This window comes from Podarcis cretensis (genome assembly GCF_951804945.1).
Source record: "Podarcis cretensis genome assembly, chromosome: 1".
Classification (NCBI taxonomy): Eukaryota; Metazoa; Chordata; class Lepidosauria; order Squamata; family Lacertidae; genus Podarcis; species Podarcis cretensis.
The window spans coordinates 31,237,140-31,262,683 of record NC_137170.1 but is presented as its reverse complement, the minus strand read 5'-3'; the positions used below and the strand labels follow the sequence as shown (position 1 = coordinate 31,262,683).

General features: G+C 46.1%; 1 protein-coding gene across 3 annotated transcripts; it reads left to right on the top strand.

Annotated features, from left to right (window-relative positions):
* The first annotated feature begins 6,002 nt into the window (after positions 1 to 6,002).
* On the top strand, positions 6,003 to 22,104 carry VASH1 (vasohibin 1). Of its 3 annotated transcripts, none has more exons than XM_079972678.1 (8): positions 6,003 to 6,301; positions 6,566 to 6,969; positions 12,902 to 12,990; positions 13,793 to 13,849; positions 14,681 to 14,755; positions 15,342 to 15,723; positions 17,727 to 17,839; positions 19,313 to 22,104. In XM_079972678.1, exons 2-8 carry the CDS (start codon positions 6,694 to 6,696, stop codon positions 19,383 to 19,385), a joined length of 1,065 nt encoding a protein of 354 aa, XP_079828804.1. In that variant the 5' UTR covers positions 6,003 to 6,301; positions 6,566 to 6,693; the 3' UTR covers positions 19,386 to 22,104. The 3 variants fall into 3 exon arrangements, with proteins under 3 accessions (XP_079828804.1, XP_079828803.1, XP_079828802.1); XM_079972677.1 differs by having other exon boundaries at positions 6,150 to 6,301; positions 6,600 to 6,969; XM_079972676.1 differs by having other exon boundaries at positions 6,151 to 6,301; positions 6,597 to 6,969.
* The last annotated feature ends 3,440 nt before the right edge of the window (positions 22,105 to 25,544 follow it).

Below are 25,544 nucleotides of genomic sequence, written 5' to 3'. Positions count from 1 at the left end.
GACCCTGGGGTTTTATTGGTGCTTTGAGAATTAAGATGAGCCGACAGATGTTGGATTCAGCAATGTAAAGAGGCAGGCTAACCTTGTTTTTTCTGGACCAGGGCATTTCCGAACAAAGGCCAGTCATCAACCTGTGATGTCATATGTTGGTTAGTTGGTTAGAGCATGGTGGTGATAATGCCAAAGGTTCAATCCCCATAAAGGATATTCCTGCATTGTGGGGGATTGGACTAGAGGATCCAGCTCTATTACTCTATTATTCAACTCATTGGGGAAGCCATCAGTCAGGCAAAGCCTGTTCAAGACAGGCAGAGGTGGGGCTCCTTTTCCAGCAGTGTGCAGTATTGAGATAATTAATAGGCGTGACGTGGCTAATTACTTTACGATCCCAATTAGCCCTTTACAGCGGTCCGGTACGCTTCCTCAAGCTGCGTCATCTGCTCCGTTCCATCACGCCTTGCAGAGTAAAAACACAGCGGAAAAAGCTGTTGCTGCTGCTGCTTAAAGGTAAAGGTAAAGGTACCCCTGCCCGTACGGGCCAGTCTTGACAGACTCTGGGGTTGTGCGCCCATCTCACTTAAGAGGCCAGGGGCCAGCGCTGTCCGGAGACACTTCCGGGTCACGTGGCCAGCGTGACATCGCTGCTCTGGCCAGAGCCAGAGCCAGAGCCAGAGCCGCACATGGAAACGCCGTTTACCTTCCCGCTGGTAAGCGGTCCCTATTTATCTACTTGCACCCGGAGGTGCTTTCGAACTGCTAGGTTGGCAGGCGCTGGGACCGAGCAGCGGGAGCGCACCCCGCCGCAGGGATTCGAACCGCCGACCTTTCGATCGGCAAGCCCTAGGCGCTGAGGCTTTAACCCACAGCGCCACCTGCGTCCCTGCTGCTTAGATCCAGACAAACACATAAGGCACTTGTGTGTCCATTTATCAGTTCTTTATTGCGACATTTCTCAGACATACACTCCAGGACTCCTCGCAGCCATAGCTACTGCTTCCTTCTCCCTCAAAGACAAAGGAACAGAGAAAAACTCCTCCCACCTTCGAAATTACACGTCAGAATGTGAGGCGTCACAGAACATCTTAACCCTGTAAGTTCTGAATCCCAACATGCAGTAGTGGACAGGGAAAGAAAAGGTTTAGGGTTTCAGCTTGGATGACATAGGCTGAAAGAAAATTGTGGTATTTTGCAAAAGATTTGAAAAGCAGGGGAGAAGGTGGAGCCAGCAGAAGTCTTGGCAGGCTAGCTGGGACAAACCATTTTTCAAAGAGACCCACAGAAGCTGTTTAGCTGCCTTTGAAACCAATGTTGTGCTTCTCTAGAAAGCAAGCCCCTCTTGAGATGTAACTGCTGGAGATGCCTCCTCAGTAGACTCAGGTTGTCAAATTCACATTAACAGCGGTGTTAAGTAAATTTTTGCTTGAATGCCTCAAGTAATGATTATAAAATAGGCAAACTTTGCAATTAAATGCACGCAGCTGATTGTCAATGAATACTAAGAAGAAGAAGAAGAAGAAGAGGAGGAGGAGGAGGAGGAGGAGGAGGAGTTTGGATTTGATATCCCGCCTTTCACTCCCTTTAAGGAGTCTCAAAGCGGCTAACATTCTCCTTTCCCTTCCTCCCCCACAACAAACACTCTGTGAGGTGAGTGGGGCTGAGAGACTTCAAAGAAGTGTGACTGGCCCAAGGTCACCCAGCAGCTGCATGTGGAGGAGCGGAGATGCGAACCCGGTTCCCCAGATTACGAGATTACCGCTCTTAACCACTACACCACACTGGCTTTCATAATTATACTCCAAAACTAATGGGACAATAAATCAATGGGTCACCAAAGAAAGTAAATTTGGCCTTGTGGGTCGCCAAACCAAAAAGGCAAGGAACCACAACTTTAGAAAACTTGATCCTAAGATGCTCAGGATTTTAAAGGGAATGGCCAACTCTTTGAATTGCACCCAGAGCTGGAAATGGGCCAGCAGAGCTGACCAAGACATTATGGTGCCTGAGGACAAGCATCAAATGGCTCCTTCTCTCAATCTACATATTTATTTATTAAATTTATATGCCACCCTTCATCCAATCATCATAGGGCAGTTTACAGTATAAAAACATAAATATCTGTAACATAATAACAAACAGAACAATAGTCGTAATCGTTGTCGTCCTCCCGCAAAGTTTAAAAGGCCACCAAATGAAGGTGTGTAGTCCTTGAGGTCAAGGCTGGTCAAGTTTTTTCTGCCACCTGAGGCAAAATAAATAAATTCCCCAAGCACCTCTTTCCCTCCCTGGCTGCGAAGATGCATTGATAAATTGAACTGAACAATTTGCTGCCCTTTTATGACACCCACATTCAGCTGCCTCTGCCTAAAGTAGCTGTTGGGTACCTAATGGTAGGGCTGGCCCTGTAGATCAGCAGATAGAGAATCATGTCAGAGTCCAGGGGATCCAAAGGTTTTTCTCTTAGACAACTGTGCCATCACTTTTATTAGCAAAGAGTCCATGCCCTGCTTCTTAAGTGTCTCACAAGCGCTTTTTGTGTAGAGTACAGGAATTTTTAGAATGCCCTTTGGACATTTGCAACTCTCAGATTATTTCACAGGCCTAAAAAAACCGCTGCTGCCCATTAAATAACAAAGCAGAGTCTCTTCTCTGGGAAGCTTGTAGCTCCATTTTGTGAGGAGGAGACAAGCAGCTGTTCTGCCCAAGCAAATCTGTGACTGATTTTGTTACATTGCATATTTGCTCAGGAATGCATAACATAATAACCTCTGTCTTGTCCCATATATATTCTTACTAAACCAAAAAACTCTCAAACATTGTAACCTTTCCTCACAGGGGAAATCCTTCAACCCCCTGATTCTGGTTACTTTTTTTCTACAGCTTTTCCAGATCTATTTCCATCAACAATATGAACATATAGAAATGCATATTAATCATCCGTGTTCATAACCCTGTTCAGGCTACCACAGAAATTTCACTTTACATACAATATGGGGAAAGGGAATACACTGAGTTGAAGTGGCATAGTGGGGGGGGCAGAGGGGTGGTTGCCTTGGGTGCAAAATTGTTGGGGGTGCAAAATTTCAACACCCGGTGCTGCCTCAAGGCAGCTGTGTGCTTCTGATGCTAGGCTCCATAGAAAACGGCTTCACCATGTGAACCAGGAAGTAACTGTAGCACCCTGCTTGTGGTTAACGCTTAGCTGGAATGAAATATTCAACGCAGCAATAGAGAAATTAAAATAGTAATTTATTTGTCAGACAAATAAATATGAGGCACAGTGGTATATGGTTACCAAGCTCTGGCCTGGCCTCTTGCCATTCTGGCCAGCACTTATATTTCCTTAATCCAGCCCCCTTGCTCCTCCTGTGGCTGCCTCTGTCCAATCAGCCTGGTTGAAATTCCTATTGGCTGTTTGCTAGAACCAATCACAAAAGATACACCCATTTCCTTCTCGCCCTTTTATGGGAATCAAAAAGCTATATATTCTTCTATCTATAAATGACAAATAAGTAGTAATATATCTTACATGTGTCTCAACAAGGAATCTTAATTACCAGCTCACCTCTTGCCCTCCTTGCCCTATTGCCTTCCAAAACAGATGATTAATCTTGAATTTTTATCTTAAGCATATGTCAAGGATTTTGAGTTCACATCAACATTGAGAGATCTCCTTCATTTGAAGGTTTCTAAACAAAAGGCCTGACAACCATATATCAGGAGTGCTCGATGGCGTCTCCTGTCTGGCGGGGGGGGGGGGCTGGTGGCTGATGGCCCCTGTGATCTCTTCCAACTATATGAAATAAGAATCTAGCATTTCTTAAATCCTTTGCATAATTATATTTAAACTAATATATTTAATACATAAATAACCTTTTAAAAGGAAAAGAAATCTTAAAAGGATCTTAGTTTAAGAAAGAAACAGCTTTAGAAAAGACTTCCCAAAAATGTTCTGTTTCTGCCAGCCAGACCAGTTGCTTTTTCACTGCTCTTGACCTTTTCAACCTTAGGAAGAAGATATGGCTCATTTTACTATTTATCCACCCTTAATTTGTAGGGTCAGTGTAACCTTGGCTGTCAGCCTGTAATTCCCTTTTTACGACTTTGAGAATTGTTTTCTGCTATAAATCAGGGGGCCCCCTTGTCTAGGAGTAAAACATTTTGCCAAGGTTTTTAGGCAGCTGGTCTTCTGCCTGGCATAAAACATTTTAAGCTCATTTTTAAAATACAAGCCCTGATTAAACATATAAGCTTTAATAAAAATGCAAGCTTATGATTAGATGCCTCATAACCTCTCCAGAGAAGGGAAAAAAATCCTCTTATCTCTGTGGCTGCAATGACACGAACACCATTAGGCAGTTGAATGCACTTGCGTACTGCGTCAGTTTCCCTCCCTCTCACTCACCCAGCCCCGGGCACTAGCAACCCATGCTACACCACTGGAGCATTGGGTCCATCTAGCTCAGTCATTTTTGCATTCACCATCAGTGACAGTTCTGCAGGGTTTCAGGCAGAGGCCTCGCCCAGCCTTACCTCCTGGAGATGTTGGGGGTTGAACCTGGGACTTCCTGCGTGCAAAGCGGATGCTCTGTCCCTGAGCTACAGCCCTTCCCCCTCCAGAAGAACCATGCACAAGGCCAAGCTGCCCCTTGTTTGTAAGGCCAGTCCTGAACTCCATGCCTGGGGGTGATAAGCCAACTTCAGATTGCTTTATTTGTGTGGACCAGGGAATTCCCTACACACACACCCTTGCAGCATGGTCACTAGTCACATGCAGTTGTGTATCATTTTCCAGCTGGGTGGGGGAAAACCCATTCAGTTATTGGTTGGGAATCTGAACTGAAATGCAAGCATTAATGTGCATTTGTACAACAGTGTAGCTCTTATCTTTTATTTCAGTTAACAGAATTTATATACCGCTTTATTGTCAGAAAACACTCTAAGCAGTGAACAAAAATATAAAACATTACAATTTTTGATTATAAAAACAATTAAAAACTGGTATCTATAACATTTCAGCGATGGTTAAAACCAACGTTACCTAAAAAGGAGATAAAACACATGTAAATTTCTACATGTCTGGATAGGCATGCCTGAACTAAAATGTTTTAAGCAGATACAGAAAAGAATAATTCATTCATTCATTCATTGGAAGATCACAGGACAGTTTACAATATAAAAATACAATTCTATATAGAACAATAACGAACAAAAACAATGCCCGCCCCAATCCAGAAGCCTGTCCTCAAAGCCAGAGAGCTCCGCCCTGGAGCAAGTGAAGTAAAAACTGAAGACAATTGCCTCTGAGCATGTACAGAGCGCCACTGTAACAACAATCCGTTCCCAAAATCCGGGGCTAAGAATACGCAGCAGAGCGCGCGTCTTGCATACAGCTTTAGAAAGGGAAGGCAAGAAGGGGGCTTTGGGCTGAGAGACCCCCCTCCCTCTCTCCTCCGCCGCTCTGGCTACAACCATACTTGCAGCAGCAGGCAGCCTGCCTGATTTGGGGCGGGGGGGTGTCACTGGCCCTTTAACTAGCCGCGGCCGCCAGGAAGAAACGCATGCGCAGGGCGAGTTTGGCTTCAGGGGTGGGTGGGATGGAGGGAGGGAGACCCAGCGGCGGCCGCCCCCCGGTGTCGCCCTCGGGCGCTTGAGCTAGTTCTTATCTATTTTTTGCGCGAGCGCCTGGGCCCGAGGCGCCGCCTGCAGGTTCCGCACACCGCGGCCCTTGCGCGCAGGAGGAGCAGCCGCAGCAGCAGCAGCCGCAGCAGCAGCATCTGCCCCGCCGGCTCCTCCTCCTCTTCCTCCTTGTTGTCCAGCGGGCAAAGAGAGCCGCTGCCTGAGAGCGAGCGGGCCTTTGTCCCTCCGGCTCAGCCGCACACACGGCTAGCGGGTCTGGCCGAGAGGAAGCGAGCGAGCGCGCGCGCGCCCCTTCCCCGGCTTCTCTCCCGCGCGCGCCCGCCTCGCCCCGCAGCCGCGCTCTTGGCATTGTGACAGGAGCTGAGCTCACCTGCCTCGCAGCCGGCCGGCTTTGGGCTGCGCCTCAGAAGGACCCCGAGAGCGGGAGGAGGAGGAGGAGGAGGAGAACCACCCCCGCCTCCCTCTCCCTCCCTCTCTCCCCTTCTGCAGCCAGCAGAAGAGCGGCTCCTCCGCTTGCCTGCGCCTGACTCCCGCCGCCGCCGCCTTTTGTTTAGCTTCTCTCAGCCGCCGGGCGGGCAGGCGGGCGGGCGGCGAGTCTCTCCGTTGGCTCCCTTGGGATGGTTTCGTGGACTTGCTGCTCTACCGGCTGGCGATGCCCTGCTAGGTGAGTGAGCCATTTCAGATCGAATAAGAATTAGGAACATTTTTTTTTAAGTATGCATTTCTCCCACCCCCCAAAACCCCCCTAAATCCGCATCATTGCTGCGCCCCTGCATGTGAAGGGAGAGCGATTTCGTGCAATCGCTTCGGGGCATCTCGGCCCTCCTTTTGGGCGGGCGGGCGGGCGAATTTGGCCCTGGGCTCCCCTGGGCGCTGCGGGCTCCGGGCGTGAATGAGCCACACCCTCTTTGTCTCGTCTGTCTTCAAGGGCCTCGGCTCGCTAACTGCCATGTCTCCAGCAGCGGCCAGCTCGGGCCCCAGCAAGCGCCAGAGGCCCGGCGGCGCGGCGGCGCCCTAAGCGAGCGGGACGCCGAGCCGGTGGATGCGGCCGCCGGCATGTCGGGCGGCAGAGTGGACGGCGGCGGCGGCGGGAGCGGCGCGGCCGCGCATCGGAGGTCCGAGGCCAGCGAAGGGGTGGCGCAGAGAGACGAGGAGCAGGAAGAAGATGCGGAGGAAGATCTCCGAGATGGAGGGGTCCCTTTCTTCGTCAACCGAGGCGGGCTGCCCGTCAACGAGGCCACCTGGGAGAGGATGTGGAAGCACGTGGCCAAGATCCACCCCGAGGGAGAAAGGGTGGCCCTGAGGATCCGGGGAGCCAGTGACCTGCCCAAGGTGAGAGGGAGCTGTTTTGTGCAGGACGAAGGCAGGTGTGAACTGAATCTCGGAGTTAAACGCCAGCGAATGAATGAAATGGGAAGATGGAGGGGGAGGGGGAATCTGGGATTGAAACCCGGCAATGTCAAGATTCTAGTTCATAGTGAGGAAGGAGGTGAACTGCAGAGTGAGCATGCAAACTGCTGGGGTTCTGCCTTTGCATACCTGAGATGGTATCAACAGGTCTTTGATGTTTTTGTGTCGTCTACATTAGCGACTTCTTGATTGTTAATGGAGTCAGGATCTTCCATAGCAGCACAAGAGAATGCAGAATTATTGGAACAATCTTTGGGAATGCTCCCTGTTTTGATGAGGAGTGTGCTCAGATTGGCTCCAGAAGTGCCCTTTGTGTGCATGAGTGATTGAGGTAACTCAAGTAGCCTCTGATAGCACTATCCGGCTTTTGAACACATTTGTACCTGTGCTGGGGTAAAGTAACTGAATAACATGCACATCATCATCCAAGACTGTATAACTGTGTGTTGAGAACTGACTTGAAAAAGGGCTACAGAATAGGCATACTGCAACTAATTTGGGCTAGAAAAGGAACCGTTTTGAGGAAGAGTTTTGCCATAATTTTTATACTGGATGGATGAGGCTAGTATACTACTCTTGATGCTTACAGTATGATATGAAAAGGTCTCAAAGTCTCCCTTGTCCTGCCACCAGGCACGCAACATTACAACAGTTTCATTTATTGAAAGAGGAGTGCAAAAAAGGCACTTCAGGCTCCCTGTTACACCATTTGATTCCACTGAAGACATTGTGGTTTTTAAAGGGCAACATATAGATACTACATTTTGTTAAAGGGCAATGCACAAAATAGAAAAGCTTCAAATCTGTTGACCTGCCGCCATAAGACATCAGATAATATGGCTTTTAGTGGGAAAAGTTTATAGCCATTGCAACATTAAGCCGATCAAAGCTTTGGGATTTTGATAAACTCTGGGGATTATTATTATTTTTAAATGCAGTGGAGGAAGCCAGCTCCTTTCCAGTTGTGTTCAAGTACAGAGGAGAAAGAGTTATTGGTTGCTGTTTCCCCCTGTGTTTTTAAAGGGCACAATCACTTATTGGAGGCTATTTCTGCCCTTCCTTTTAAAGAATAAAATATTAGTGAAACCTATGTGACTCTCCAAAGATTGAAGAATCAGTATACTGATATATATTGGGGGGAGTGGGGCTAAAGCATGATCTTTGAGGTAGTCCAGGACACCGAATGGGTTGGGTATTTCTCAGATGAATCTCCATGAAAGTGTGGAGGAGTGGCTACACGAGTTAAGCCCCAAAACATCATAAAACCTTCCCCAACAGGAGGTTCCCAGGGAAGGCGCTCTCAGCTTCCACACAAGAAATGCTTCAGAATGCATTGTAAAACATACGACTACTTATAACGGTTCTAACCAAAAGGTGCTTTCAGAACACCAAGAGAGCAGTATGCCACCTGTATGAAGGCAACAAAGTGTGTACACAGACCAGAAGATGCATTTGTGTACACACCCACAGACTAAGGATTGCTCTTACTTGCTGTGTGCTGAAGGTGTCTCTGAAATGAACCAACGTAAGAAACCAAATTCCAGATCAGAGCAGCCATCTTATTATGTTGTGGCAAAAATGACTAGTAGCCGTCAACATTTATCGTGGTCTGAGCTTAGTCAGGGTGCCTGAAGTAATCTAGAAACTAAGTGCATAGGGAAGATTCAGGAAAAAGAGTTGCAAAAGAGTTGTAGGTGCCGACTTGTATCAGATCAAGTAGTGTAACATTTAATGGAGGCAGACAAAATGTGAATGCCACAAATCTTAACAGTCTCAGCCCTTAGTCCAGTGGGCTTGGGCGGTTGGGGTTTTTAATGGAATCCTGCAGTCCAAATCCTGAGGTGCAGAGAATGGGTTCAGGGTGGACCAGATACCTCTAAGCACGTGCTCAGCCCAGGAATTTGTGGCCAGTACCAGAATCTGGCACACAAGTTCTTTCACAAAAACATTAACCCCACCTCAAGCATTCCCGCCCCCCACCACCACCAGAACAAAATTGGAGGTAGGAGAGCTTTCAGGGTGTTCCTAGTGTTAGACAGTTGGCAGTCAGAAGCTCTTGCTGATCTACTGGAAATTGGGATGCTGACAAATTCCAACTAAAATAGAAACAGGAACAGAAATGGCCAAAGTTCACTTATTCACCCCATGTGCAAAGTAGAAATCAATCCAGTGAATACAATCAATATTCACTGCTGTGGTTTCTTTTCGTCCACATACAATATGTATTGTGTTTCCTTTGCACTGAAATGAATGAGGCGCAATAACACAATGACAACATAACTTGAATAATTTACTGTGTAAATTATGTAGCAGTTTTTGGCAGAAGGCAAAATGCAGTGGAATGGAAACAGTGCTGCGTGCAACTGATATGGGACAGAATGGGAAGCAATGCCTTTGTACATCCCTAACTGCCAGTCACCTGGAGAGCTACCCATACATCCTCAGCTACGTTCTCCACACCCTTGATCTAGGGAGATTCCTCAGTAGCATGTGACGGGATCCCTGTTGTGCACCAACAGCGGGGAAAAGTTTCCAGGGGTTTGCAATGGTAGCAAGCAGTTAAAGGTGCCAAAACCAGAAGGTTTGTCACATGGCTGCATTTTCAAGTAGTTTCCATGCTGAGGACTACATGCATGAGTGGAACCTTGGCTGCAGTTACCATGTATGGCAGATGGTTAGCATGTTTGCCTCAGACAAAACAGCTGTTAATAGCAAGTGCAAGCAGTATTAAGTGGAGTCCACTCTACTTCCCCAATTCAAGAGTGCTGGCTTTCCATCTGTCCTTGCTCTCCCCAGACTGCTGTCTCCCTTGGCTCACCCAACTCAGCCATCTGGCATTGCAATGCACCCAATGATGTCTTTCCCTTCCTCATGCTCTTTAGTAAGGTTGGGTAGCTTTCCATAATTTATTTATTATAAAAAATCCAATACACAATTCTCTGGGTGATGTGTAGGAAGTTTTTGGACAAGTTTTTAAAGAAGAAGAAGAAGAAGAAGAACAAAATAGATAAAAGACCATCCAAATGCCACCATATCATCCATAATGAGCACAGAGAGCAAAATCTAATAGCAGCCACAGCCACTTGTATCACGTGGTCTTGATCTCAGAAAGCTAAAAACAGCCCAGCTGCAAAAGGTAAAAAAAAGTATAAATTGTTCAATGTAATTAATATTAAAATGTTATTTTAAAATGGGAGAGTGTTAAATAGTTGTGGGAGAACAAAAAGTTGTGGTGTGCAGAAAGGCCAATTAAGGAGGTGCCATGGAGGTGTTCCTCAGTTGGGATGAAGTAGGGTCATGGCTGCATCTATGGAGTAACTCTGTGCTTGAGCTTGAAGGAACACTTTAAAAGGGGGCCTCCATTGATTATATTAAGGTACAGAGAGGTCCATAAGGGGAGATTTGGAAATATGGTTATAGAAGATCCAGAAGGACTTGTTTATTATGAAAGAAGTGAACAAAAGTGCATCTCAGAGTTAGTACTGGGCTATATTATGTACCACCTAAGACCACATTAAAGGTACATAATACTTTATCATTGTATATTATTGCCAAATGTTTTCTGTAGATGCTTTGAGATTTAATGCTAGAACACACTAGACCTGCCAAATCTCCACAGTTCCAAAGCATCTCTTTAATACTTTTTTCTGTAGACTTCATATCTGGATGAGATCCAGTCCCAAGTTCTCAGAGTCAAACATGGGTGGCTGGCAAGTCTAGTAGTGCCAGGAATTCACACTTAGATTTATGGTTTTGTCTGTATTGCAAAATGCAACGAGAGTATTTTGTGTGGGAGCGGTTGCAAACCAACAATGGTGTTCATTGTCCTGCCTCTGAGGAAATATATATGCTTTGCAAATCTTCTACAATGTAGACTCTCCAGTAAAGCATGGTTTTTGCTGGGGCCCCTCTAAACCTTGACCACTTTAATGTTGCATTAGGTGCCCAGTTATCTCTGTTGGTATCCTACACTGATTGCACACTGCCAGCCCACGTGGGGACCATCTTATTACATGCAAACTTTTCTGCTTCCTTTCAGATATTCCCCTGAATGTGGTGAAACAATTCCTAAACATGTTAACCGGCTCAGGAATCAAACTTAAGAACAGGCTTTCAATCCTTGAAAAAAATCCAAAATGTCTAAGACCAAACAGCCATGCATTTAAAGAGGGGAGGGGAGGACATCATGTGGACACCCCTACATTAAAGGGGAAAAAGACAGGTGCAAATCCACATTTTTCTCTGATGTGGACAAGCACAGTGTCTCTTCTTGGCTGTGCTGCTGACTTCACTGAGAAGCCATAAGCATGAAACTCTGCTTTTCAAAGCTCTTCAGAAAGGGCTAGCAGCCACAGATTTATGTTTCCTTTTAGCAGTTGCTTGGATCAATTAAAGCTTTTGCTTGGACATATTTTGAGTGGAAAGCATCAGAGCAGTGTCCCAACAAAGCATTAACACAGCTTATCAGTTAGCTCTGAGATAAAAGGGACAGATTACTGTCTCTCATTCTGCCCTCCCTCCCTTTCACTAAGTGAAGACTAGGATCCTGGATAAAGAGGAAACCTTAACCTAGTCTGGGCTCCAGGCCCAGGTTTGTGCAGAGTATACTGGATTCCTCATCAATTTAATTGCTTAAGTGAAGGACTAGTTATAGGTATTAGGAGATTCTTCTGCACTTTTACGTGGTTTCAGTTACACTGGGAATATTTCATATGCGTGAGGTAAAGCAGATGGGGAGAAGCAGCAACAGCAACTTCTGCTTCTTCCAGCAGAGGAGGAAGCAACTAAGAGTACTGTTTTTTAACACAGCTGCAATTTAGATAAGGCACAACTTCTGTATGGATTAGGTTAACTAGCAACTCTTCTAGTATTTGGAAGGTTGTGTGTGGAAGTTTGCTTGTTTTTAGGTTTTTGTGCCTCCACCATTCACTTGCTATCTGTAGCTTAGCTCCTTGGCTTAAGGAGCGTGTTGCTGATTTAAAAAAAGAAAAAAATCTGGAATCTCCCAGGCAGTTCTCTCCTGTACAGCTCTTACACCTTAAAAATGCCCAAGTGCCTGCACTGCATTTCTGGAAGCCCATCTAGCATGTATTTGCTTGGCAAATACATTTCAGCTTTCCGTTTTCTCTTTCTCCGGTGCACACCCTTTCTGGAGAAACTAATAACTGCTAAAAGTTGCACCCACCTGAAGTCATAGACCTTTAATGGCTCTGCCTAAGGGCTGGTCTCGGTGCGTTTAGCACGCTTAGCTTTCAGACCACAGCTCATCATCTTCAATAGTAACAAGCTCTACAGCACTAGGAGTGTCTGTAGGTTCTCTAATTCCTACCCCTCATTTTAATCACCTTCTGCCAAGAGTGACTGCGTGATACTGCTAGCTGGGACTCCTGCGCTGTTGTTCCCTAAGAGATGTGAAATGTGTTCCTCATTCACAGGAATAATCTATCCATTTCACCTGCATCTACTTGCTGCTGCTACTTGTTAACGTTGGCATAACACTCCTTAAGTCTGTGATGCACATTTTTTATTTCTGCTGCAACTGCTTTCCAAATCACTTTGTGGTATCCTCCCAGCTCATCCTGCATATCACAGCTCTTTCCTTTTTTGAGAATTTCTTGAAATAATCAGACTTCTCTTTTAGCTTATCTGAAAATGGAATAATTCTCTCTTGCTTTCTTGCTCTGCATTACTAACCTCAGGTGACCGGTAATAAAAATGAGCTATTCCGTGTGGTTCTGTAGAACAATGATTCAATGTGCCTTCGGTGCTGTGTCTGGGTGTGGGCTGTGTCTGTAAGTTGATGTCTGTTTGGTGATCTCATACCTTGCCTCCACCCTCCCCCTCTTATGCACAGATTCCCATACCAAGTGTGCCTACGCTCCAGCCGTCCACTCTTATCCCTGAGCGCCTGGAAGCTGTACAGCGTTATATCAGGGAGCTTCAGTATCCTTTTAACCTCTTCCACATTGCCAAGGAATGAAAAGGGAAGCCGGGCAAGTTCCCTGCTTTGACCACAAAAAAGAATTTCTGCCTGCTTGGCACTTTAGACCAACTGGGGAAAGAAGCCCAGTCCCCTCCCAAAGGAAACTGCTGTTTGTGGTTTTGCCATCTAAAACTAGCTTCCTTTTGTTTGTTCCCTTGGCATCTCAGCATCCTCTGTGTAAGCAAGATGAAGTTAATCCATTGCAGGCTTCTGGTATGAGAAATGCATTTTACTTGATGCCCATTGTGCAATCCAAAAGGAGGAACTCTGCATTTAATTCTTTGAGGAAGGTCAGGGACAGGAGATAATGTGCTGCTCTCCTCTGCCTAGCTTTGGTAAGGAAGAGGGATTTAACATGTTGCTGAAGGCTCTTGGCTATGCTAAAAGCCAACTGTGTAGGTGCCCATAACTGCAACTGGCACCAGTGGGAGCTTTTCTGTGGCTGCATGGCCAGAGAGGGGATAGAATTTCATTAGTATTGTAGCCAGAGGGAGAAGGGTTAAACTTCTCCATGCACAACTGCAGCCCTGATGAAAATTGGGAGCTATGGACTTGCTATTAAATCATAAAAGCAACAGCCTTGGCATGGTTTCTAATTATGCATTTAGCATTACATCTAATTTGTCCCAGAGCACCCAATTTCTCTTTTTGTTGTTTTTGTGCTGTTAATGCTTTGCTAGCTAGGAGTTTTGTGATTGTAGCAACTTTCCCCCCTTCCGTCACCTCTTCCAAGCTGTGTAGCCCTTAATTCCTTGTTCCCAGGTACAATCACACTGGGACACAGTTCTTTGAAATCAAGAAAAGCAGGCCTTTGACTGGGTAAGTACTATCACTCTGAAGTCATCCCTGTTGGATCTTACCTTCTCTGAAGACTCTACTGAGGCTGGCCAAAAGGCCCAGGCTGAGCTCTTTGTTGGCTGAAGTCTCAATGACTTGCCTCCCAGGGGAGGTGCAGCACAAAAACTGAACTCTTTAAGTTGAATGCAGCTGCTGGGAGTTTTGACTTCTTGCCCAAACTACAGTACAAGAGCACAGTACTCTTCCAGATGCTGAGGACCCATTAATCAGGGTCCTGGAAAGTATGCATAATAGTCTGTAAAGAGCAAGGTTCTGTCTTTATTTTCTGGATTTATAAGCCTTACACAGTCCATATACTCCCTGCTTCAGTATCCCTGAACTCCATGCAGCATAGTATCTCGGAACCTCTGTCATTATTGATGTCTTGCTTACATAAAGACATTCAACTCATTTAACGAACACTGGAGCTGCACATTCCTGATTACGCGTGGCTTTTTGCAGACTTCCGTTCCACCTTGCACTTGTTCCTCCTACCTTGGGACATTGAATAACAGAAGAGGAACACCACGGGTTTGATCAAAATAGAAATTAATCCAAATATATGTGCAGGATGCAGTCTGGCTTGGAAGATGAATTGTCACTGAATTATTGAAGGGAAACTGTGTGTCATTAGTGAGGGAGAGGGATGTGGTGAGGAACTGAGTCTGAACCAAGCAAAGGGTTTTCCCTCTGTTCTTGTGTGACCAGACCATTCTGTCTTCTCCCAAACCATTCTCTCTACCTATGTTCTGCTTGACACTAGCTCCCCCCCCCCCTTAATTCTCTTGCTCCTCCTGTTGTCTTGTTCCATAGGCTGATGGATCTGGCCAAAGAAATGACAAAAGAGGCTCTGCCAATCAAGTGTCTGGAAGCTGTGATCCTGGGAATGTATCCTTTTCTCTCAGGAGAGTGTGTGCATATCAGTTCAAGCACAGTAATTTCAACAGGATGGCTTTAATACTGTAGCATTTGAAGCCCACCATGTCATGTCCTGTCAAACCAGCTAGCAAAATACATCTGGTATTACCAAGCATTCTATTTGGGGGAACAAATTCTTACCATAATAATAATAAAAAAAATCAGGAGGTGACAAAAGACCAACATCAAGGAAGGGCATGGTGAGTTTCCTCAGGCAGGGAGTTCTCTTGTGTGTCAACCAAGAAGAACCAAATGAGCTTTGTACCAAATAGCCTTTTTGGTCCGCTGATGCTTCAGGACTATGCCCAAGAACATGACTGCATGTGGATATCACTTAGAGGAGAAGGTCCCTCCAAAGCAGACAGGTCTGTTCAGCTTGTGTCTTCAGGTGAGATCAATGGGGTTTACTATCTAGATCTACCTATTTGCGTAGTACTAAGAGTAGGACATAATCAACCAAGGTGGCTAAGATATTGTTGGAGATGTGGGGAAGGGCCCTTACTATATTCTTCTTTCTGTTGTACCACCTGTTTCCTGAATACTTCACCATTCACAGTTACCTCACCAACAACATGCCAACCCTGGAGCGTTTCCCCATCAGCTTCAAAACCTACTTCTCAGGGAACTACTTCCGCCATATTGTGCTGGGAGTGAACTTTGGGGGCCGCTACGGTGCCCTGGGCATTAGTCGGCGTGAGGATCTCATGTACAAAGCACCCACCTTCCGCACGCTGAGCGAACTGATCTTTGACTATGAGGAGGCCTACCGGCGCTGTTGGCACACCCTAAAAAAGGTGAAGCTTGGCCAGTGTGTGTCCCATGACCCACATAGTGTGGAGCAGATTGAGTGGAAGCACTCCATCTTGGATGTGGAGAAGCTGGGCCGTGAGGACTTCCGCAAGGAGCTCGAGAGGCATTCCCGTGACATGAGGCTGAAGGTGAGAGGGTGGGAGGTGGTGTTACCTTGCGAGTAGTTTATTAACGCTGAGTTCTGTTTGCTGGGGTCAAGCCTTAAAGCCAAAAGCCCTCGGTTGAGTTTGTCTAGTTCAGGGGTAGCCAACATGTTTCCCTCCAGAGGTTGTTGGACAATTACTATCATGACCATTGTCAAAACAAAATAAAAAAATTCCTTCCAGTAGCACCTTAAAGACCAACTAAGTTAGTTCTTGGTATGAGCTTTCGTGTGCATGCACACTTCTTCAGATACACTGAAACAGAAGTCACCAGACCCTCCAACACGGCTACCTATCTATAACTGTATCATGACCATTATCATCATTATTCATTAAATTTGTATACTGCTCTTCATCCGTAGATCTCAGGGGTGGTTCACAGCATAAAAATACAAGGTAAAAACGCAAAATGCATAATAAGAAAAAGAACAAACCAAACCAAACCAATAACCTCCTCTCCCCTCCTACAATTAGCTCCAATCATGCCTGACCATTGGCCATGCTGACAAGGTCTGATGGGATTTGTGGAGGACGCCGTGTTTGCTGTCCTTGAATCCTCTTACTTGGATGCCTGTTAATGAATTTTATATGCCATGCTTTAGGGCAAAGTCTTTAAGAGTCTCTTGAGTGCTAGGCAGAAGTAGGCTAAGGAATGGAAAGGAGAGGAGAATTGTTTGCTTCTCCATTGATCCAGGTCTCAGATCTGTCTGTTTACTCCATTTTTATATTGTGTTTTTATTAACAAACTGATAGCTGCAGTATCTTGTTTATTCTGTAGATGTACCGTATTTTTCGTCCCATAGGACGCTCCGTCCCATAGGACGCACCTAGTGTTTTGGGGGGGAAATAAAGGGGGAAAAAATTCCTTTATTTCCCCCCCCAAAAGCAGGTCGGGGAAACCAAACCAGGTCGAGAAACAGCGGGATGGCGGCGCTGCGCCTCCCTGCTGTCCCCCGAGCTTGTGGGGCTGGCCAATGTCTGCCTGGCGCGAGGGGCGCTCTGCTTCAGGGCGCCCCGCCCGCCGGGCGGCAGGCTGCTATCCACAGCGTGGGGAGCCCTGCGGGGAACTCCTGCAGGGCTCGCCACGCTGCGGATGTCTGTCCGGTGTGCGGGGCGCTCTGTTTCAGGGTGTCCCGCCCGCCGGGCGGCAGGCTGCTATCCACAGTGTGGGGAGCCCTGCGGGGAACTCCTGCGCGTGGGGCGCTCTGCTTCAGGGTGCCCCATGCGCCGGGCGGCAGGCTGCTATCCGCAGTGTGGGGAGCCCTGCGGGGAACTCCTGCGCGCGGGGCGCTCTGCTTCAGGGTGCCCCGCGCGCCGGGCGGCAGGCTGCTATCCGCAGTGTGGGGAGCTCTGCCGCAGGGCTGCCTAGGCTGCGGATGTGTTCCCGAAGCGCCGGGCGCCCTGAAAGCAGAGCGCCCGACGCTCCGGGAAGCAGGCTGCTATCCGCAGTCTAGACATCCCTCCGGGAACTCCCACAGGGCTGCCTAGGCTGCGGATGTCTTCCTGAAGCCTGGAGAGCGAGAGGGGTCGGTGCGCACCGACCCCTCTCGCTCTCCAAGCTTCAGCGAAAGCCTGCCTTCGCCCCATAGGATGCACCCAGATTTCCCCTTCATTTGAGACCTAAGCTGTTTGAAAACCAAGGTATGAATGTAAAACTTGGCTCTCCCCATCCTGGTGCATTCCTGTTTGGGCCTATATCTCCAATCAGCCCCCGCCAGCGTGACCAATGGTCCTAGATGGTGAGAGTTGTAGTCCCAAACATCTGGAGATTTGCAAGTTGAAGAAGGTTGATTAATGCAACATATTGGTTATGTGCTTTGAACATTTCAGAAGGAGCTATACATAGATGCTTAGTGTTAGCATTCTCTGCCGCAACCTCCTTCTCCTTGCTCGTAATGTTTACTGCGCTTGTCGGATGTGAATTTACATGGGTGCTGTGGGAAGAACATAATGGCTTCTACTGCTCATTGTCACTTTCCTCCTCCTAGATCAGCAAAGGAACAGGGCCACCATCGCCCACCAAGGATAGGAAGAAGGATGTGTCATCCCCACAGCGAAGCCAATCCAGTCCACATCGTCGCAACAGCCGGACAGAACGGCGGTGAGCACAAAGGATGTTGATTCTATGTAGATGACCAGTTCTGATGTGGGATTTTTGTCCCCATCTCTCTCCTCATTTATTCTTATTCATTTCACTTATGAATCACTTCCCCTGAGACACTCCACAGCAATTTGCAATATAATAAAAATGTATTTGAAACAGTTGCCTATATAAAAACAGTTAAAGCAATTGCATATAGAAAATGATTTATATGAAACAGCAATAGCATATACAGTGGTACCTCAGGTTAAGTACTTAATTCGTTCCAGAGGTCCGTTCTTAACCTGAAACTGTTCTTAACCTGAAGCACCACTTTAGCTAATGGGGCCTCCTGCTGCCGCTGCACCGCCGGAGGACGATTTCTGTTCTCATCCTGAAGCAAAGTTCTTAACCCAAGGTACTATTTCTGGGTTAGCGGAGTCTGTAACCTGAAGCATATGTAACCTGAAGCATATGTAACCCGAAGTACCACTGTACATACTATTAATTAAAATCCAATAGCTGTAACAACTTATTGTAGTTTAAGCATGCAAACACATCTGCAGTGCACACTTTTTGAAACTTCATAGGTGGTTGTGAGCTGAGGCACATATCACAAAAATTTACTTGCATCTTTTGGGTGCATACAGCCTCTGATTGCTACTTCAGCAACACCTCACTTTCCATCTCTTTGGATGTTGTGAAGTTGATCATAGCACCCACCAGCAACTTTGTTACATTTATTTCTTTGCTATCTTTGAACTTTTAAGTGCAGCTCCTGAGTGGAGCCCTCAGTTCTACAGAGCAATTCTGCAGATGTTTTTTTAGGCATAAGCCCAACTATGTTCAGTGGAGGTGTGGGGAATCTTTGGTCCTCCAGATGTTGCTGAACTATAGTTCTGCTCATCCCTGGCTATTGGCCATGCTTGCTGATGCTGATGGGAGTTGTAGTCCAGCAACATATGCCAGGTCAAGGGATCCCCACCTCTTCCCTAGCAAGCATGTGTTAGGATGGCAGCTTCAGTGTTCCACAGGGTTGGGGCAGACATCTGCACCTGCTTCTAAGTCAAGGAGGTCTTCTCTCCCTGATATGCACAGCAGAAAATAAATCCATGCCATCTGCAACCTCACCCACTCCCCTCTGGCTTGGCCAGATCACCATGGGGAAGCTTAGCAAGAAGCTAGCACTACTTCCAGCCTTCCCCAAAGCTGCCACCATCTCTCCTGGGGTCCCCCAAAGGTAAAGCAGATGGATAGTTGGGGACTGAAAATGTGGCTGGCCAAGCCAAGACTTGGACCTCTGCCTGAACTTACTCCTTGAACATTCAGCATGTCCAGCCGGCTAAAAATCCCTCCCATCACTGTAGTAGCTGGGTGGGGCATTGAGAGGTGCATATTCAACCCTCTCTTTAACAGTTGGAAAAGGTTCTGCATGACAATATTCCATTTCACTTGTGTTCCTCCCTTTCCCCCTTTCTCTCCCCTACCCTTTAGACCATCTGGAGAGAAGAAGCCTACAGAGCCCAAAGCTATGCCGGATCTCAATGGTTACCAAATCAGAGTATAAAGAAATCTTCTCGCCATTCAAGGATTGTTTTCTGGACACTTGTTTGGACCGAGTCTGCCCACAAGGGGCGCAATGTGTGGGGAAGGGTGCACAGGGGACATGAAGTGCTGGTTTCCTCCGAGGTATTTCCTGCAATGCTGACCCCCCAGAGCACTATTCTGTGGGGTACAGGGCATTCTGGGAGTTCTCTTCTCTGACTTTTAAAGGGGTGATTTCCTCCCCCTTTATATATATATATTGTAATCCAGCAGCTAAACAAACTGCACAAGCAGTGGACTCTGCCAGACAGTGTTGCAGTGTTGTACAGTATTGGTAAGAAAAGTCGTCTTTTTGGCTGAGTTGATGGCGAGACCCTTGTGTCCGCCAGCCCAACGGGAACTGAACTTCTTTTAATCCCTTTAGAAGGGCATATTTTCCACCCTTATTTCTGAAAGAATCAAGCTGGTATGAGGCCTCAGAGAAGGAGAAGTAGGGTCTGGAAACAAAAAGCTGACTCCTGCAGAAGAATTTTTGAATTTGTACCTTCTGAGAATTTTAATATTTTTATCAAGTTGGAGTGAGGAGAAAGCAAGCACCGTCTTTGCATATGCCCTGAAACCACCATCTTGTACTTCTGTTTCAAATGATGGAGTGCCTTGTATGATGAGAACAATGCTCTCCTGCAGTTCCTGCAGCAAGGTGAAGCTGGCCGGTTTGATGTCCCAGGAAGTGAGCCTTCATAGCAGGCAGCTCAGGAGACATTTCTTGCATGCAGAAGCCAAATGAAGGATAGTAGCATCTTAACTGGCCTAATCGTGGCCCTCGGCCACTGTGATGCATTCAAGAGATTGGTTGGAGACCAGTTTTCCATCTCTTTGCTTTCTGGTGCTATTCTGGTGTCTCGAGTGCATTGGCAGAGCATCATAGCCTTTCAAGGTGGGAGTGTGATGTGGATGCAAAGAGCAGATCCATATGACTTGACTCCATGAGTATTTCTCCCTTTTAAAGAAAAAAGGATGTTTTGCGCTCCCTCTCTTTTAGCAACACAACCCTTGCTCGTTCTCTTTATCAAGGTGTTGATTTGTTGTCATTTAAAGATCACACACTGATTATTCTTAAGGTATACCCATGCCTTTTCTTTTATGCAGATATTAACATGTAACTGGGGTACCAGCCACATCATGTCCTGTGGATCTGTCACTGTTTGTGCCCTCTTTTCTGGTCCGTCCGTGTGCCCACCACCTCTGCCAATCATATTTTAGATAATGAAAAGTGTGGGGTTTTCTATGTCTGTCGACTGAAGCCTTGTGTTGCCCTTCTGTCTGCCATGTTTTTAGCGGAAAATTTGTTCCAGTGCACCTGTAAATCCTTTTAAAAAAACTTAAGCCACCTTGTTAATTAAATGTGGTAGCATGTCTCAGTGCTCCATCCATGTCCCTTTCTCAAAAAACATGGATGGATAGGTGGGCTAGTGGCTGTGGGTGCAGTCGGAACAATTTCAGCACTTAAAGGGGGGGGGATCTCTGCATCTGGAATGGTCATTGCAGATAGTGTGTATGCAGAAGACATGCCCTGGGATGATAAAGGATGATAAACTGAAATGTGGGGAGGACTAGTATGGCCACAACCTTAAAAGAAGCCTGCTCTGCAAACAGGGCTGAGATGTCCCTCCCCGGCAGCAAGTGAATCTGAGATGCTGCTGCGACAAATGATACTCGCTCGTCACTCATCCCTGTTGATTAGCTGATGGCCTCCTTGGGCTCAATTGGCTTTCAGAGCAGTGTGAACTCATCAGTAGCTGAGACAGGGGACAGTTCACAAAAGGGCTCATGTATTATGTAAGGGACGCAGCTTAAAGCAGTGAGGGGAAACCTGATACTCTCCAGATGGTCTTCTGACTCCCTCTATTCCTAGCCAGCATGGTCAATGGCCAGGGATAATGGGAGTTGCAGCCCAATAACATCTGGATGGTTGCAAATTCCCCATCCCTGCTTCAAGAGTGCAAAGCACTTGCTCCACAGTATCATGTTTCCTAGTTCTCTTGTTCCATAGGATCTGTTCTGGCTATGGATTTTCCATCATCTTTTCCAGGAAGTCTGATTGCCTTTTACTACTCTTCCACCCCCCTAACAGACAGTATTTTCCAGATTTTTACTTAAAGAAAAACAACAACTCTTTTTACTTAACTGCCTTTCTGTAGCAGGATTGAGCTGGTCTTCCTCTTGACTAGTGAGCTGCTGCAAAGTAATTAAACATTTCAGAAGATGGTGTGCTGTGGGTTTCTCTAGCTATAGGGCCAGGGAGTGTTGTCTGTGATCGGTATTTTATTTGTGAGTTGTGGACAGAGGAAGAGGCAATATGGCGTGGGGCTGTAGGGCCCAAAGACAAGGTGAGATCTACAGTATGTTAACATAATTGGGGTGGGGGGGCGTGAGAGTTCACACGTGGAATATTTAACATGTCTTACTACAATACAGAATGTGTACAGACACTTATGAGCCAAATGCAAACATATCATGTTAGAAAATGTTCACAGATTTAAAAAAACAAACAAACACTTTTGGAGCATTGTTTAAGGAACCATCCAACATGCTTGTTGCCTGTCTCCTTTTGTGTCTCTACAATTAAGAAAAAGATTTTAAATATGACTGGATCATATTTATATTTAAAGATGGATGTTCTTTTTGTAGTTCACATCGAGCCTAATTTTAGGTAATAAATAGTGAAATTCTACTGAAAACGAAGCCCGTATTAATCCATTAGCAGCTGCCTGTGTTGAAATGTCTGAAACATATTCCTTTTTAGAATAGTGGGTCCTGTCATCAAACGCCAACTATCCCTTGTTTTTTCTCTTCCCTAGCTTGTTAACTGCCAAGTTTATCTGCAAAAGAAATGCATAATGAAAGGGGTGGGGGGAGGGATCACATCCATTACTGGGGCCATGAACCTTTGGTGGCTGAGAGATGAGCCTTAATGTTTAGACATCCTCCAGAGCTGGAGAAGTTGAGCCAAGTTTCAAGATTAGATGTAAAGGAGGTTGGCATCCATCATGTGGTCCTTGAGGTGAACTGATGGTGATATCTCTGCAGGAAGACCCTTATAAAGAAGCAATCTAAGTTTGGTGGGTTGCATTGTTTATGAAACTTGCAACTAATGAGAAAGTAAACATTACACACAATTGGAACAAAGTGTTCTTTTGCAAAGCCATGTAGCAGTCTCTGCCTGTTTTTGTTTTTGTTTTCTTAAAATTTTTTAAAAGACTGGCTGTAAACAGAGAGAATGCTTTAGTTGGCAAGCTGGAACAGACTCTGAGGAAAGCTGCAACCAGCAATTCAGCTGTGGCAGAGGTGAGAACTGGGTATATTTGCAACAAAAAGGGCACAAGGGGAAAACAGTTTTGGTGATCTTGATAGGAAGAAGCTGTTTGCTGTGTCTGCTGAGCTTTATAATTACAGCAAAGGGGGCTGTGACAGAAGGTTAGGAAAGAACTCATCAGTTGTCACCAGACTCGTGGGTGCGAGTGTTTTGAACCAGGATGTCAAAAATGTCAGAATGACCAGTTCTAGTGCTTTGGTAAAAGAACGGTATTGACTTATAGCAGTTGAGCCTGCTAGGTCTCCCTGCCTTTACAGACATTGGACGGACATTGCAGCAAGGAGATGTCTTCCCCACAACCAAGCAAACATTCATGCCTTCTTTCTACACAGAGCAGCATACGTCACTCTGGCCAGGACTTCCCATCACTCCACCTGCCCAAATGAGGGCATAGGTGGCAAATGCCCAAGTCTTACAGATAGTTTCCCTTTCTGGGCTCAGAGCCCACCGCCCCAAGCTCACAGATAAGGGTAGCATCAAAGCAAGCCAATTAGCCTATATCAAAGCAAGTGATTATAAATATATATGAGCTCAGTGTTACAATAACTACCAATTAATTGTGGGGTTACCTTGCTCCCCAGTTCAGGGGAACAACAGGTTGACTTAAAGCGGTTCTGATCAAACTCTCTACCTGGAGGAAACACAAGGCACCTGTTGGAGAACCTCTGCATGTTGCAGGCACCCTGGAGCAGGTCTGGAACCAGTTTGTACAACTGAGAAGCTGCTGTTCCCCTTGATGAACAGAGCCTGTGCCCCCAAACAAGCACCACCCAGCTGCCTATTGCAGAATATGATGCATAGTGGAAGGAAAGCTTGTTTGCTATTTCTGATTTCTACACTGGGGAACCTTTGCCTAACCTTTGGGCTCCTGGCATCACTGCATCAAAATCAATTGCCTTTGAAGGATGGCCAGTAAACAAATCACTGCATATCTCTTCTGACCGAAACCTATGTGTCTACACTTGTCTTCTGCTTGTGGAATGTTCTTCCCAGGCAGGCCCTTATTACATATCTTGAGGCACCAAGCAAAAAAAGTTAAAATTCCCCAGGCCTTTGTATAATTCTAATCGATAGCCTTTTAAACTATAGAGGGGGTATTGTTTTTTTGTTACAAAGGTAATTTTGAGTTTTTATATTATAAACTACCCTGTGGTCCTCGGATGAAGGACGGTATAGGTAATTAATTAATACTAAATAATACCCTTTCCTGCTCTAAGATGTATGAAATGAACTTGTGATTTAGTGCCTTAATTGACCGCTGTTCCTTCCCCTTTTAGCAGGCCAGAAAGTCAGATATGCTGGGCTCCTTGGGGAATCCTAAAACGAAGCATGATGCCAGTAGCAGATGTCCTGCATCTCACCAAACCACTCTTCCCACTTGACATGGTGTGCTGACCACCTGCTTCAGACAACTGTGACTCCCTGAAAGCTGAGCAGAGCCTGGTGTGTCAGAAATAAGATGATGTTCATGGCACCTTGGGGGTTTGCTTTAACACAATCAGTATGACTTACCCGGTTTTAGCAGCTAGGTTTTGTTTTCAGAGCTGTTGTCATAACAGCGCATAACTGAAGCAGATGGTTTGCTTTCTTCCGTGACTATTGTGTGTGCTCAGTATGGAAAACTAACACCATTGTTGGACCTTAAGTAGATAACACAGACCCTCCTTAGGTCTTGCCTCTCAGTTCTGGTATTTCTTCCCAAAGTTCTTTTCTCCACCATTTGCACCGTGTAAGGGAACGAAAACAGCATAAATCTCTCCCATCTCATACATTTAAAGCACATAGCTTCCCTGCAGAATCCTGGCAATTTTTGCTTAAGCCTTATGAAGCTACAATTCCCAGCCCCCTTTACAAACTCCAGGATTCTGTGGCGGAAGCTATGTGCTTTAAATATAAGCTGTGGATGTGGCCTTGCAGGCAGTGATGGCCACCTACATGGATGACTTTAAGAGAGGAATGGACAAAATCATGGGAGGATAAGGCTATCCATGATGGCTATGCCAACAGAGGCAGTATCCTAGAAATTGCAGGAGAGGAGCATACTCTTATGCACAAAAGCTGTCTGCAGGTTTCCCACAGGCCACTGTGAGAGCAGGATGGAGTAGATGGGCCATTGGCCTGATCCAGTAGGTTCTTCCTATGTTCATAGTTCAATGGTGCTGCAAGGGGTTTATCATGAAAAGTATGCTAAGCTCTGCTTTCTGTGGGCACTTTGCCCATTCTACCCAACTGCCAATAAAAAATTGTACTTCTGGGCTAATCAGCATGACAGGGATACTATAGTCAGGTGGTGTATTAAATCAAAAGGCTGGCAACCAGGAGGACTCCCTAGTCAAAAGGAATTTTCTTTATTTCTGTAATCATCATTGCTGGGTGCAGTTAATACTCATTATTCCAGAATCTAGAAGAGTAAAGCTATGATGAGCTGTATAATGTAATGCCAGAGGCCCTGGTCATTTCCCAAAGTTGCCATGAAGTAGGGTTCTTTCCAGTAAAGTTAAGACTCGGCTTTTCGTTGCTGCTGCTAACTTTCTGGTGTGATGATGTGGCTGCTTGCCCTCCCATGCAAGCCAACAGCCAAATAAGCTTTGGCAATGACACGTATTCTAATCAAAGAGGTACATGGAGCCTTTATGGATTAGGGAAAGGAAACAAAATAATACATTTGACAGCCACTCAATATGCCTCACGTAACATGGAAACTTGCCATCTTAACATTCCCACATTTGGAACTTAATAAGCATCGCTCTAAGTTTCTGGCTCTTTGCACTGCAATTAAGTAGTCACTTCAATGTCCAAGAAGTT